The 15,999-nt window shown below is 39.3% G+C and overlaps 1 protein-coding gene across 2 annotated transcripts in view; it reads left to right on the top strand.

The window, feature by feature from the left end:
- Positions 1 to 15,999, top strand: part of FAM162A (family with sequence similarity 162 member A) — a 36,330-nt gene that overhangs the window by 12,758 nt on the left and 7,573 nt on the right. Inside the window, exons 2-3 of one of the 2 annotated variants that reach the window (NM_001243573.1) lie at positions 8,256 to 8,378; positions 11,758 to 11,866. In NM_001243573.1, the coding sequence (NP_001230502.1) occupies positions 8,256 to 8,378; positions 11,758 to 11,866 (232 nt within the window). Of the gene's footprint in view, positions 1 to 3,030; positions 3,209 to 8,255; positions 8,379 to 11,757; positions 11,867 to 15,999 lie in introns of those variants that run through there. The other variant, XM_021068491.1, reaches the window with a different exon arrangement.

Here is a 15,999-nt window from a genome sequence, read left to right as displayed (position 1 = left end):
GGCTGGCAGTTGCAGCTCTGATTCGAACCCTAGCCTGGGAACTTCCAAATGCCGAAGGTGCGGCCCTAAAAAAAAGGAAAGAAAAGAGAAAAGCATCCCCACTATTCTGTATTGCCCATCATGGAAAGGCTTATGGGAAAAGGGGGACAACAGGGCAGAAGCTGGTACTTGAACAAGCCTTATCTGGGCTGACCCACTAGAGCCTCCAGCTGGCAGTAATAACTCTTAGGTCCCTGATTTATAAACTCTGAGTCCCTAGACCAATAGTATCAGCACCTCTTGGGAAACTATTGGAAATGCAAATTCTTAGGCTTCACCTATACTCACTGAATCAGAAACTCCGAAAGTGGTGTCTAGTAGTCTGGGTTACGAGTCCTCTGGATGCTTCTGTTGTACACTAAAGCTTGAGAACCTCTATTCTTAATATTAGCCAGCCATTTGCCAGTACACAGCCTTAGGGACAGCAGTGAGGCATCATCTTGACTTCCTGCTAGGGCCCTGGGGACGAAGAACTGGTCAGCCAGGGACAGGCTACAAGGGTAGCCAGAGGATTAAAGGGCTGTTTTCTTTTGGCTTTTTCATTTGTTTTTAATTGTGATCCACCAGAGGGATGGAAAATTTCTGGCTTGGATGTCTGAGACAATATATTCTATCTCTTCTATTGAAAAGTTTTAATGATACTGAAATTTTTGTATGCTTTAATTTTTCATAACTGCAAAGCACATCAAATATTTCATATATATATTTTGTGATTTTTTTACAATGGTCTGTTATTTCTAATATATATAATATTGCGTATTTATGTTTTAATAAGCACGTACAACTTAGGGAGGTAAAAATTACTAGCATTCTGTGGCTGTGGCGTAGGCCAGCAGCTGTAACTCCGATTAGACCCCTAGCCTGGGAACCTCCATATGCCTCGGGTACAGCCCTAAAAAGCAAAACAAATGTATAAAATATTACTAGCATTCAGTATGAAGTAGTAGTAAGAAAAATTGGGGAGATATTTTCATATCTAGGTAAACCCCTCATGCCTTCAAGTCCCTCTTTTCTACCTCCATTCCCCAGGTACCTCTCTATGACCTCAAATCTTACTTCTCTTTTCATTTTGCACTGTATTCCAGCCATGCTGGCCTCCTCTTTGTGTCTCTAGAACCACTTTAGAGCCTTTGTACTTATGGTTGTTTCTGCTTTGAATACCCTTCCACCAGATACCTACATAGAAGCTTCCTTGCTTCCTTCAAAAGTGGCATTCTAAAGAGAACTTCTACTGCCCTAAAATTTCTCACACCATGTTCCAAGCACACAAACCCTTCATGTCCCCGTTGTGTTTTTTTTCTAGCTGGCATTTACTATCTAAATATATATGTATAACTTTTTTCCTCTTTTCAGTAGAATGTAGTTTTGACTTGCATAGATTTCTGGCTCAATACAATTTTTTATATTGTCTAAAACAATGCCTGCCACATAGTAGGTACTCACTCATGATTTGTTGAGTATCTCCAAACACACATGTATGTGACTGACAGTATGTAGGTATACATGGTAGCATTTTTGCTTTATCATTATTACCTAAACTGAGCTGAGAGGTGACTTGTATATTGCCTATACCACAGCCACAGCAACGCCAAATCCAAGATGCATCTGTGACCCATACCATGGCTCACAGCAATGCCAATCCTTAACCCACTGAGCGAGGCCAGGGATTGAACCCACAACCTCATGGTTCCTAGCCAGATTCATTAACCACTGAGCCATGATGGGAACTCCTAAACTGCTCTGTTCTGTTCTGCTGAATTGCCTCTGTTCTAATTAAGAGGGATGGGGAAAGACAGTACCTAAGGAAATAATTATTCTTTTTCCATTTCCTATTTAGATAGTAGAGGTTACTGCTGGCTAACTTTGTTCCTTTACGGGTTCTATCCCTGGCCTCTCTCAGTGGGTTAAGGATCTGGCGTTGCTGTGAGCTGTGGTGTAGATCACAGACATGGCTTCTGTGTTGCTGTGGTGTAGGCAGGCGGCTACAGCTCCGATTGGACCCCTAGCCTGGGAACCTCCATATGGCATGGGTGTGGCGCTAAAAAGCAAAAAAAAAAAAAAAAAAAAAAAAAAAAGAAGAAGAAATCAGATTGCAGGCAACCACATATCCTGATACAAATAGAGGTTCTAACATATGGTTTATCAGAGTTAGGACTTCTGAAAATCCACTCCTACATAAAAGCAGTAAAAACATCCCTTGGAAAGTCTTGAAGTTTCTCAAATAAGTAACCCATATGACCCAGTAATTTCCTCTTTTAGTCTATGCCCCAAAGAAATGAAAATAGATTTCACTCAAAAACTTGCACGCATTGCACACAGATGTTCATATCAGTATTAATCATAATAGCCAAAAAGTAAAAACCACCTAAATGTCCACTAACTGACTAATGTATAAACAAAATTTGAAATATCTATGCAATGAGATCAAATATGTCAGTAAAAAAAAAAAAATCAAGTACTAATAAATGCTACAACATGGATAGACCTTGAAAACATGCTAAGTAAAAGAAGTCAGTTGTGAAAGGCTGTGTGATTTGATTTATGTAAAATGTCCAGAATATGTAAATCAATAGAGACAGGAAATAAATTAGTGATTTCTGAGGGTTGGAGGCAGGAAGACATAGGGAGTGACTGCTGATGGATTCAGAGTTTCTTTCTGGAATGATGATAATCTTCTGGAATTACATAGTAGTGATCAGTACATAACTTTGTGTATATAATAAAAACTACTGAATTGTATCCTTTAAAAGGATGAATTTTTTATAAGGAATTATGCATCAATAAAAGCGTTAGTTTTTAAATCTTTACGTGGATATAAACATGTCTTTGAGAAGTCTACAGTAATATCTTTTAGATTGTTTCAAAGTTTTTTTAACAGCGAGAGAAAAAAATTGAGGAATTATGTTTCTCACCAGCTTTGGGAAGCCCAGTGCTATAATCATGTTTTATTCTTACCTCTTTTGCCTCCCTTTATTGCTTCAAACTCTGAAGATATAAAGACACCCAAGCTGGAATTTGGAACTCCAAAGGTACAGATTATTTGTTCCCTAACAAATAGATTTTTTAAAGTGCTTGAGGTTTTCCTGCTGTGGTACAGTGGATTAAGAATCTGACTACAGGAGTTCCCATAGTGACTCAGTGGTTAATGAACCTGAGTAGTATCCATGAGGACACGGGTTTGATCCCTGGCCTTGCTTTGTGGGTTAAGGATCCGTCATTGTCGTGAGCTGTGGTGTAGGTCGCAGATGTGGCTCGGATCCCGAGTTGCTGTGGCTCTAGCGTAGGCTGGTGGCTATCTCTCTGATTGGACCCCTAACATGGGAACCTCCATATGCTTCAGGTTCAACCCTAAGAAAGACAAACAAAAAGCCCCCCAAGAATCTGACTACAGTGGCTCAAGCTGCTGCAGAGGTGCAGGTTCAACTCCCAGCCTGGCACAGAGGGTTATGGTATCTGGCATTCCCACAGCTGCAACTTAGGTGACAGCTGGGCCTGAGATTCATTCTCTGGCCTGGAAACTTCCATATTTGGTGAGTGAGGCCATAAAAAGAAAAAAATTATAGTTAAAAAATAACTTTTTTAAAATGCCTGAATTCTTCTGTGAACTTTTAACCGCAAAGCTGTGAGGGCAAATTCTTTTTGTTGCATTAACAGCAGGTCTTGAGCACCCCTCCGCCTTTTTTTTTTTTTTGGTCACCCAGAGCATCATGGAGGGCCAGGACCCTGGTCAAATTTATTATTGGTGCCTTTCCAGCTTTCTTTTCTGTTTTGTTTCTTTTACTTCACAGTGATCCCTTCCTTCCGTGTCTCTTCTTTCCGTGTCTTTCCATGTCCAGGGCTCTTTTGTGGTTTTCTGACTGACTTTTATGCTTTTTTGTACCATGACCCGCCCATACTTAGAATTACCCGTTTTCACCCTCATGAAAATTGTTGCTGGGGAGTTCCTGCTTTAGTGCAGCAGTTAAGGATCTGGCATTGTCTCTGTGGTGGTGTGGGTTGGATCCTTGGCCTGGGAAGTGGGTTAAAAGGATATGTATGATGTTTTCCTAGCTGTCACCAACACCACAGCTGCTGATCGGATTCAATCCTTGGCCTGGGAATGTCCACATGCCCAGGTGCAGCCATTAAAAACAAAAATAGGAGTTCCCGTCGTGGCGCAGTGGTTAATGAATCCGACTAGGAACCATGAGGTTTTGGGTTCGATACCTGGCCTTGCTCAGTGGGTTAACGATCCGGCGTTGCCATGAGCTGTGGTGGAGGTCGCAGACGTGGCTCGGATCCCAAGTTGCTGTGGTTCTGGCGTAGGCCAGTGGCTACAGCTCCAATTCGACCCCTAGCCTGGGAACCTCCATATGCCATGGAAACGGCCCAAGAAATGACAAAAAGACAAAAAAAAGAAAAAAAAAAAAGAAACCATGAGGTTGTAGCTTCAATCCCTGGCCTTCCTCAGTGGGGTAAGGATCTGGTATTGCTGTGAACTGTGGCGTAGGTCGCAGTCACAGTTTGGATCTGGCGTTGCTGTGACTGTGGCATAGGTTGGCAGCTACAGCTCTGATTCAGCCCTTAGCCTGGGAACTTCTATGTGCCACAGGGTGCAGTGCTAAAAAGACAAATAATAATAATAATAATAATAATAATTTGCAGGCTAACACTGAGCTGAAAATTTCCAACTTAAGTTCTTAGGCATGGTATGCAGAAATTCCCAGGCCGGGGATGGAACCTGCGCCACAGCAGTGACAGCTGCTGGATCCTTAACCCCTGAGCCATCAGGGAATTCGCAGAAGGAATGTATTTCTTAACTGTGTTCACTGAAAAGGTCTGGAAACAGTGACAAATTTAGTAATAGCCTCTCGGGCATCTCTGAACATTTTTTCTTGAAAGGAACTAGAGCACCTTGATGTCTGATGTCTGATCCCAAATCTGGGGCAGGAAGCATTTAAAATGAGCATGAGGATACTGAATGAAATGAGTCAGAAAGACAAAGACAAATACCATATGATATCACTTATAACTGGAATCTAATATCCAGCACAAATGAACATCTCCACAGAAAAAAAAATCATGGACTTGGAAAATAGACTTGTGGCTGCCGGGATGAGAGAGGGAGGGAGTGGGAGGGATCAGGAGCTTGGGCTTATCATATACAACTTAGAATAGATTTACAAGGAGATCCTACTGAGTAGCATTGAGAACTATGTCTAGATACTCATGTTGCAACAGAACAAAGGGTGGGGGGAAAATGTAATTGTAATGTATACATGTAAGGATAACTTGATCCCCTTGCTGTACAGTGGGAAAATAAAAAAAAAATTTTTTAAAAATTAAAAAAAATAAAGTGAGTATGAGGAGTACCTTGGTGGCCTAGCAGGTTAGGGATCCAGCGTTGTCAGTGGCTTGGGTTGCTGCTGTAGTACAGGTTTGATTCCTGGCCCAGGATTTCCCCATGCCACAGGCAAGGGCAAGAAATATGTAAATTAAATGAGTTCAAAATGTTTTTTCAGAAAGCAAGGCAGCTATCAGTGATCACTGAGCACTTGAAAGGACCCAGGAGACAACTTAGAAAATCTGGTGACTAAAGATGGGAACATCTTGGCGTCAAAAAGAAAAATAACTGCAATGGACTGGAGCCCACCACATTTTTTAAATGCAGGAGTTCCTTATGTTACCTTTTATTTTTTTAAGGGCTGCATCCACAGTATATGGAAGTTCCCAGGCCAAGGGTTGCATCGGAGCTACAGCTGCCAGCCTATGCCACAGCCACAGCAACACAAGATTCATGCGAGCTACACCACAGCTCATGGCAACGCCAGATGCTTAACCCACTGAGCGAGGCCAGGGATTGAACCGCAACCTCATGGATCCTAGTCAGGTTCGTTAACTGCTGAGCCATGAAAGGAACTCCCTTAAGTTACTTTTAAACACAAGGTCAGCAGTGGAGGTTGCAAGGAAATGAGTTCATTAATTTGAAAACTGGCAAATAAAGGGGAAGAATCAAGCATTTACTCTACATTTTCTGTATGACTTTTACCTTAGGATAACCAAATAGTTAATGTAGAAAAGAATACTACCATCTTGTAACCCCTAATGAAAACAATAGATGACATCACTAATGTTCGCTGAAAGCATTAGATGAAAGGATGATGGAGAACTTTATAAGGGGATGACTCAGACTGATGGCATCTATTGCTCAATCTTCATATCACAAAAAACAAAATTGATGTATACCTTTGAATGTGATACATTAGAATTACACAGTACCACCTATGGCATATTCTAACTTAAATCTGATGAAACCTCAAAAATCTGTTTACAGGAGTTCCTGTGGTGGCTCAGTGGTAACCAACTAGTATCCGTGAGGACTTGGGTTTGATCCCCGACCATGCTCAGTGGGTTAAGGATCCGGTGTTGCCATGAGCTGTGATGTAGGTTGAAGATGAGGCATTGCTGTGGCTGTGGTGTAGGCTGGCAGCTGCAGCTCTGATTCGACCCCTAGCCTAGGAACTTCCATATGCTGCAGGTGTGGCCCTTTACAAAAAAAGAAATCTGTTTACAAAAAATGGAGGCGTTAGAAGAATATGTTAAACAATACCATGCGGATGCAGCCTGCAAAATCTAAAAAGAGGGAACTTCTATAGAACTAATGATCTAGTCTTTTCAATAAATAAGTGAGAAGAAAAAAGAAGAGAGAGACCTATACAGGATGCACCCATTCACACTGTATTCAGTGTGTGCACCCATTTAGAATAAATTCCACTGTGTAAAAAAATGATCATAATGTCATTTGATCATAACGTGCTGGTTGATATGAAGATAATATTTTTTAGTTATGTCGGTGGTTGTCTGGATTTTGAAAAGTTTATGAGGTACATAACTGAAGTATTTATGGATGGATTAATAGGATGTTTGAGATTTGCTTTAAAATAATCCAGTAGGTGGGAGGGAGTGGGTGGGATTCAGATAAAACAGTATTGACCATGTATTGACAATTGCTGAAATTAGGTGATGAGTACATAGAAATTTGTAATAACTACTCTCTCTAGGTGCTTAGAATTTAGACTTTAAAAACTGACTGCATACATATAGTATATATAATATAGTTTTATAATTTATGTGTATATAAATATAGATACAGGATTTTTTGGGTTTTTTTTGTTTATTTTTTGTTTTTTTTTGTCTTTTTGCCTTTTCTTGGGCCACTCCTGTGGCATATGGAGGTTCCCAGGCTAGGGGTCTAATCGGAGCTGTAGCAGCCCAGCCTACGCCAGAGCCACAGCAACGCAGGATCCGAGCCACATCTGCGACCTACACCACAGCTCACGGCAATGCCAGATCGTCGACCCACTGAGCAAGGCCAGGGATCGAACCTCGCATCCTCATGGTTTCTAGTCGGATTCGTTAACCACTGCGCCATGACGGGAACTCCTAGATAGTTTTTAAATTATATATAACTCATGACTATATGTAAAGTTGATTTCTAATTAGAAATTTATGGCATAGAATGAACAAGGCTTTCTAGAGCCCATTGCTGGCCATTGCAGCCCCCTACCCAGAGTTTACCAGAGCAGTATTAGCAACTTGGCATCTTATTTTAATACTTCTGGGAGGTTGCTAAGTTTTACCTCAGCAGTTGGGTGCCAAAATGCGTAATAGTCCCATCAGAATCATTATGACAAGACACATGTGAGAAGTACTTTAATGAAACTTACAGCTGATAAAATATTTATATTGTAAATTCCTAATTTCTTTCTCTCTTCCTTCCTTCTTTTTTTGCTTTTTAGAGCCACACCCGTGGCATATGAAGGTTCCCAGGCCAGGGGTCTAATCACAGCTACAGCTGCCGGCCTACACCACAGCCACAGCAACGCCAGATCCAAGCCACGTCTGTGACCTACGCCACAGCTCACAGCAATGCCAGATTGTTAACCCACTGAGCGAGGCCAGGGATCAAACTGGCAACCTCATAGTTCCTAGTTGGATTTGTGTCATCTGAGCCACTCCGGGAACTCCTGTAAATTCCTAATTTCTTAATCAGAAAAGCATGTATATTTTAAGATAGCACTAAGCATAGCACCTTAAATATAGTACATGTATCTTACATATAGAGTAGGACATTCATGTGTGAGTTAATTTTTGTAAGTTAACTATGTATCTTGCAGGCATTTCTCATTTTAGAGACATTTGATTTTCTTTCTCTGAAATGTTTTTCTCTTTTCTAGGAAATTATTTTAGGTTGTGTGAAAGAAATGCTTCCTCATCTCTAAAGCTTACCAGAAACTCTGATTTGAAGAGAATAAATGGATTTTGCACCAAACCACAGGAAAGTCCAAAAGCTCCAACCTGTAAGTTTTTATTCGTTTTTCCAACTGTGGACTAGGTAGCTCCCAAAGAGTAGAACAGCATGGAATCAAAAGAACCTAAAAGAGACATGGTCACAGGAGTTCCTAAATCATACTCTGTCATGTAGTTCAGGCCTCCCAAATTGTGCTTATATTAGCTGGGCTCACATGTAGCAGTGATTTCTTCATTTTTCTCATTTGTCATTTGCAACTCTCGCTTCAAGGATTAGACTGGAGCTTTCTGTGGGACAGTAGATGCACCAAAATAGATAGTGATCTAGAAATCATCTTTTAAGGAACCTCAAAGATGAACAAAATCAAAGAGTGATGTTTTGGGTAAAATATAATTAGGGCTAAGCTCTGGCTTGTACATTAACTTCAGCCAGGTTTAGTACTATCCCTGTCCAGCCCTTGTTATTGTCACCACTATAGGGAGAGGGAGTATAATATATAAACTGTAGGGTCCCAGGAACTATTTGCCTATTGCTTCTACATGGGACTACACAAGAATCAGGCAGGTACTGCACTATCCTTAAATAATATTTATCAAGAGCTTAAAAATGCTTGTACCCTTTGACCTGGTATTTAACTTCTGGGGATCTATCCTAAGGAATTACCCCTCTATGTGGAAAAAGCTTTGAATGTGAAGATGTTCCTATATATATATATAATGTGCGTATAATAGTAAAATAAGAAATTAGTCAAAATGTCAAATAATCTGGGAATGATTAATTATATATTTTAGTTCTGGGAGTTCCTGTTGTGGCTCAGTGGGTTGAGAACCTGACTGGTATACATCAGGATACGGGTTTGATCCTTAGCCTCTATCAGTGGGTTAAAGGATCTGGCCATGAGCTCTGGTGTAGGTCGCAGACATGGCTCGGATCCTGTGTTGCTGTGGGTAGGCAGGCAGATACAGCTCCAATTTGACCCCCAGCTTGAGAACCTCCATATGCCGAGAGTGCAGGCATAAAAAGCAAAAAAAAAAAAAAAAAAAAAATTACATATGTTAGCTCTACTTGATGAGATTGTGCAGCTGTTGAAAATGGTACTTATAAATACCACATACTGGTATGGATGTATGTTTGTTATAATGTTAATGAACAAAGAAATTTTATATTGTGTATAAGCACAAGAATGGTACACATAGAAATTACACATACATACATATGTATGGGAATAAGACTTAGGAAACACACCAAAATAAAAATATAGTAATTATGCTATGACAGGAGGATTAGGGGAGGCTTTTATCTTTTTCTTTTTCACATTTATACTTTCTGAATTGTCTTTAATGAGTATGTAGTACATGAAATGAAAAAAAAAAAAAAAAAAACACCTATAGAGAAAGTTGTGTCAAGTGCTGGAAGGGTTAAAAGAATACAATTACAGCAGTACTATCTCTATACTTATAAACTTCTATTTTGATTCTTTATGGTTTTTTTTTTTTTTTTTTTTTTTTTCGTCTTTTTGCCATTTCTAGGGCCACTTCCCGCAGCATATGGAGGTTCCCAGGCTAGGGGTCTAATCGGAGCTGTAGCCACCAGCCTATACCAGAGCCACAGCAACGCAGGATCCAAGCCACGTCTGCGACCCACACCACAGCTTACGGCAACACCAGATCCTTAACCCACTGAGCAAGGCCAGGGATTGAACCCGCAACCTCATGGTTCCTAGTCGGATTCGTTAACCACTGCGCCACGACAGGAACTCCAATGGATTTTTCTCCCTAGTGACTTTCCTGTTGCTTTTGCTATTGCCTTCTGATTAAGTGAAAAGTACAGCATAAGCAAAATGACATGTAGATGACAGTCAAAGAAATGATCTGTGTGCAAGAGAGATGTAGGCAATATGTGGAAATTGGATGAGATTATCTGCAAGGTCCTTTTTAACCCTGCCATTCTGTGATTCCCTGACTTTTTCTGCTCCTTATTTTCAGTGACTTTCCCTTTCTTTGTTGTTTTTTGTTTGTTTGTTTGTTTGGTAGTATTGTCATTTTTTTTTATTACTCAATGAATTTATTACATTTGTCGTTGTACAATGATCATCACAATCCGATTTTATAGGATTTCCATCCCACAATCCCAGCACCTCCCCCACCCCCAAACTGTCTCCTTTGGAGACCATAATTTTTTCAGTCTGTGAGTCACTATCTGTTCTGCAAAGAAGTTCAGTCTGTCCTTTAGGTCTGTGTTGTGCCCTGCTTATTCCTTTGCCTCTTCGGCTACTCCATTTACCTCTGCTGCCTCTTTCTCCTTTCGGGGTCATGCCCCACGGCTCAGCTCTTGGTCTTTTGCATTTCTCTGTCACCCTCACTGGCTCTCTCTTTGCACTGAAATTTATCTCCACTTGGACTCATTAAAGAAACCTACTCAGATGGCATAAATTTAGAGCCAGTAGATCTAAACTGACGTTTATGTTTTTTTCTCTTCTGACTGGTTCTTTTCAGTCTCATTTTGGTTAATAATACTACTATTGTCTTTTGTCATCCAAGTTTGAGGTTGTTTATGAATCCTTCTTTGTCTTAATCAGTCTCCAAGTTCTTTCACTTATCTCCAGATTGACTTTTTTGTCTTTTTTCCCACTGTTACAACTCCAGTTCAGACTGCATCTCCTCATTCTTACATTACAAGCTCCTGTTTCCCTTTGTTGCCCACTCTGTTCTGTCCTTTCTCTTTCCATCCATTGTGCAGAGGAATCTTTCTAAAACATCAACTGCTTCATTGCTTCAAAGTGTATAGCACTTCCCAAATGAAGTCTAAAAATCTTAGCCTGCCATTCAAGGTCTTTTATAATCTGATTTTACCTTACAAACTTTTAAAAATTCTGCTGAAGTCAAACGAGCTTCTCACTGTTCCCTTCTCAGTTCATCCTTCTGGCCTTTATATCTGTTCATGACATTCTTTCCGCTTTCAGTGGCTAAGGCTTATATTGGGGAAGTAACGCTCTTATTTTACAGTCCTCACAGAATTTTTTTTTTAGGGCTGCACCTGTAGTGTATGAAATTCCCAGGCTAGGGGTCAAATTGGAGGTGCAGCTGACAGCCTGTGCCACAACCACAGCAACATGGTGTCCGCTGAGCTACGTCGGTGACCTACACCACAGATCATGGCAGTGCCAGATCCTTCACCCACTGAGCAAGGCCAGGGGTCACACTTGCATCCTCATGGATACTAATCAGGTCGTAACCTGCTGAGCCATAAAAGGAACTCCTACACAATTTTCGAATCTCATTTGAGAAATGAGCAACCTAAGAAATTCCACTCAAATAAAGCTCTAATTCTGTTTAGTGAATGGCTAAAAAGCACAAATAGCCTATTTCTTTTGCTAAATTTGAGTCAGTCTTATATAAGTAAGATATCTTCTCTTGTTTTTCTCATAGACACTTATAGCCACAGAGTGCCATTGCATAAGCCTACAGACTGGGAGAAGAAGATCCTGATATGGTCAGGTCGCTTCAAAAAGGAAGATGAAATCCCAGAGACTATATCGTGAGTGCCGTATTTAGAGTTGTAAGCAGCTTTTATTTTTCAATGATCTGATTTAAAGGAAAAGCAGTTCCTCTGGGGCTGATCATTTAAAACTTTACAATGGAACTTTCAAACAGGTTTCGTTTCTCTAAATGTTACTTACCTCTTTGGCAATACCTGGAATAAAAACAGTACTGGAAAGTGTTTGTCTTATCATTAACATCTTATGTAGTACCTGGTGAAGAGCTGTCAGATACTCTGAAGTAAGTTGATTGATTTCCTCTTTCAGCCACAGAATGTGACTAAACAGTGATGTTCACTGTTGTTGTTGTTTTAATTTTTTTTTTGTCTTTTATTCTTTTAGAACTGCACCTGAAGTGTATGGAGGCTCCCAGGCTAGGGGTGGAATCAGAGCTGTTGCTGCCCAATTATGCCGGAGCCACAGCAACATGTTATTTTTTTTACATTTGTTATACATTTATTTTTGTAATTTTTTTTTCTCAGCTGCTCCAGGCCAGGGATTGAATCCATACCATAGCAGCAACTCAAGCTCATGGAATGATACAACTGGATCCCTAACCCACTGTACCATAAGGGAATTCCTGTAATTGCCTTTTTAAAAAAAATTTTTTTTTTATTTTATGGCTGCATCCATGGTATATGCAAGTTCCTGGGCCAGGGATTGAATCCAAGCCTATACCACACCTGCAGCAACACTGGATCCTTTAACCTACTGTGCCAGACTGGGGATTGAACCTGCATCTACTAAGTGACCTAAGCTGCTGCAGTCAGATTCTTAACCCACTGTACCATGGTGGGAACTTCCATAACTGCTTTTTCTTTTTCTTTTCTTTTTTGGCCACTCCTGCAGCATATGGAAATCCCTGGGCCAAGAATCAAGTCCAAGCTGGAGCTATGACCTATGCAGTAACACCAGATCCTTAACCTACGATACTGGGCCAGGTATTGAACTGATGCCTCCACAGAGACAAGCCGGATCATAAACCCACTGCATCACAGCAGAAACTCCCCTGTAACTGAATTTTTTTTTTAATTTAATTTTATTTTTTTAATTCAAGAAGTATAGCTGATTTACAATGTGTTAATTTTAGATATACAGCAAAGTGATTCAGGTATTATATATGTGTATGTATGTGTGTATATATATGTATTCTTTTTCAGATTCTTTTCTATTAGAGGTTATTACACGAGATCGATTATAGTTCCTGTGCTGCAGGTCCTTGTTGTTTATCTATTTTATATATAGTAGTTTGTATCTGTTAATGCCAAACTCCTAATTTATCCCTCCCCCCTTTGCATTTCCCCTTTGGTAACCAAAGTTTGTTTTCTGTGTCTGTGAGTCTGTTTCTGTTTTGTAAATAAGTTCATTTTGTATCATTTCTTTAGATTCCACATGTAAGTGATATCATATGATATTTGTCGTCATCTGCCTGACTTTGCTTAGTGTGATAAGCTCTAGGTCCATCCATGTTGCTAAAAATGACATTACTTCATTCTTTTTTAAGGCTGAATGGTATTCCATTATGTTTATATAGCACATTTTCTTTATCCATTCATCTGTCGGTGGACATTTAGGTTGATTCCATGTTTTGGCTATTGTAAATAGTACAGCTGTGAACATTGGGGTGCATGTGTCCTTTCAAATTAGAGTTTTTGTCTTTTCCGGTTAGATGCCCAGGAGTGGGATTGCTGGATCATATGGTAACTTTCATTTAGTTTCTTAAGGAACCTCCATTCTGTTTTCCATAGTAGCTTAACCAATTTACATTCCCACCAGTAGTGTAGGACTGTTCCCTTTTCTCCACACCCTCTCCAGCATTAGTTATTTATAGATGTTTAAATGATGGCCATTCTGTCCAGTCAGAGATGGTACCTTATTATAGTTTTGAATTGGATTTCTCTAATAATTAGCAATGTTGAGCATGTTTTCATGTTTCTGTTGGCTATCTGCTTGTTTTCATTGGAGAAATGTCTATTTAGGTCTTTGCCCGTTTTTTGAATGGGCTGTTTATTTTTTTTTTTTTACTGAGTTATATGAGCTTTTTGTATATTTTGGAAATTAAGACATTGTCAGTTACATCATTTGCAAATATTTTCTCCCAGTCCTTACATTGTTTCGTTGTTTTGTTTATGATTTCCTTTGCTGTGCAAGAATTTATAAGTTTGATTAGGTCCCATTTGTTTATATTTGCTTTTCTTTCTTTGGCCTTGGGAGACTGACCTAAAAATACATTGGTACGTACAGTTTATATAAGAATATTTTGCCTACATTCTCTGCTAGGAGTTTTATGGTGTCATATCTTATATTTAAGTGCTTAAGCCATTTCAAGTTTATTTTTTTATGTGATGTGAGGGTGTGTTCTGACTTCATTGGTACATATGGGGCTGTCCAAGATTACTTGCTGAGGAGACTGTCTTTTCCCCATTGTATATTCTTACCTCTTTTGTTGGAGATTAATTGAACATAGTGTGTGGGTTTATTTCTGGGCTCTCTGCCCAGTTCCATTGATCCAAATGTCTTTTTGTGCCAGTATCATTTGATTTTGATTACTGTAGCTTTGTAGTATTGTCTTAGGTCTGGGAAGGATATACCTCCAACTTTGTTCTTTTTCTTCAGGATTGCTTTGGCAATTCTGGATCTTTTGTGGGTCCATAAAAATTTTAGGTTTCTTTGTTCTAGGTTCTTTGAAAAATGTCATGGGTAATTTGATGTGGATCATATTAAATCTGTAGTTTCCTGTGAGTTGTATGGCCATTTTACCAATATAGCATGAGATATCTTTCCATTTCTTTGAATTATCTTCAGTTTCTTTTGTTAATGTTTTATAGTTCTCAGTATATAATTCTTTCACCTCCTTGGTCAGGTTTATCCCTAAATATTTTTTGTTGTTGAGTTTTTTGTTTTGTTTTGTTTTGTTTTTTGTCTTTGTCTTTTAGGGCCACACCTGTGGCATATGGAGGTTCCCATGCTAGGGGTCAAATCAGAGCTACAGCTGCTGGCCTATGCCACAACTCAAGGCAATGCTGGATCCTTAACCCACTGAGCAAGGCCAGGGATTGAACCTGCATCCTTATGGTTATTAGTCGGGTTTGTTAACCACTGAGCATGACAGGAACTCCTGGTAAGACTTTTTTTTTATCATGAGTGGATGTTGAATTTTATGAAATGCTTTTTCTGCGTTTCTTGAGATGATCATGTGGGTTTTTTCCCTTTGTTTTGTTGATGTGGTATATCACATTGATTGGTGTTTGTTGAACTATCTTTGTGACCTTGGGATGAATCCAACTTGATCATGCCATATAATACTCTTAATGTATTGTTGGATTTGGTGTGTTGTTTTGTTGAGGATTTTTGCATTTATATTCATCAAAGATATTAACCTGTAATTTTCTTTTTTTGGTAGTTTCTTTGGCTGATTTTGGTATCTGGGTAATGGTAGTTTCATAGAATGACTTTAGGAGTGTTTCCTCCTTTCAGTCTTTTGGAATAGCTTGAGAAAGATTGATTTAAAAAAAGTTCTTCTTTGAATGTTGTTAAATATTGTGTAGAATTTCCCAGTGAAACCACCTGGTCCTGTACTTTTGTTTGCAGGTAGTTTTTTGTTTTTTTGTTTTTTTCAAATTCAGTTTCACTTCTAGTCATGAGTCTGTTCAAATTATCCCTTCTCGATTTAGTTTTGGTGGGCTGTATATTTCTAGAAACGACCATTTCTTCTAGGTTGTCCAGTTTGCTGGCATATAATTGTTCAGGCTGTTCTCTTATGGTTTTTTTATTTCTTGGGGTATTGTTTGTTATTGCTCTTCTTTTATTTCTTACTTTGGTTATTTGAATCCTCTCTTTTTTTCTTCTTGGTGAGCCTGGCCAGGTACTTGTCAATTTTGTTTATCCTTTCAAAAAACCACCTTTTGGCTTTATTGACTTTTTTCTATTTTTTTTTTAATCTCTATTCATGTCCTCTCTGATCTTTATTATTTCCTTCCTTCTGCTGACTTTAAGTATTATTTGTTCTTATTTTTCTAATGCTTTTAGATCTTTGGTTAGGTTGCTTTTTTGATATTTTTCTTGTTTTTTGTGGAAGGCCTTTATAGCTATGAACTTTCTTCCCAATACTGCTTTTTCTGCATCCCACAGA

Source organism: Sus scrofa, chromosome 13, assembly GCF_000003025.6.
Source record: "Sus scrofa isolate TJ Tabasco breed Duroc chromosome 13, Sscrofa11.1, whole genome shotgun sequence".
Classification (NCBI taxonomy): Eukaryota; Metazoa; Chordata; class Mammalia; order Artiodactyla; family Suidae; genus Sus; species Sus scrofa.
This window is presented reverse-complemented; position numbering and strand designations above follow the sequence as displayed.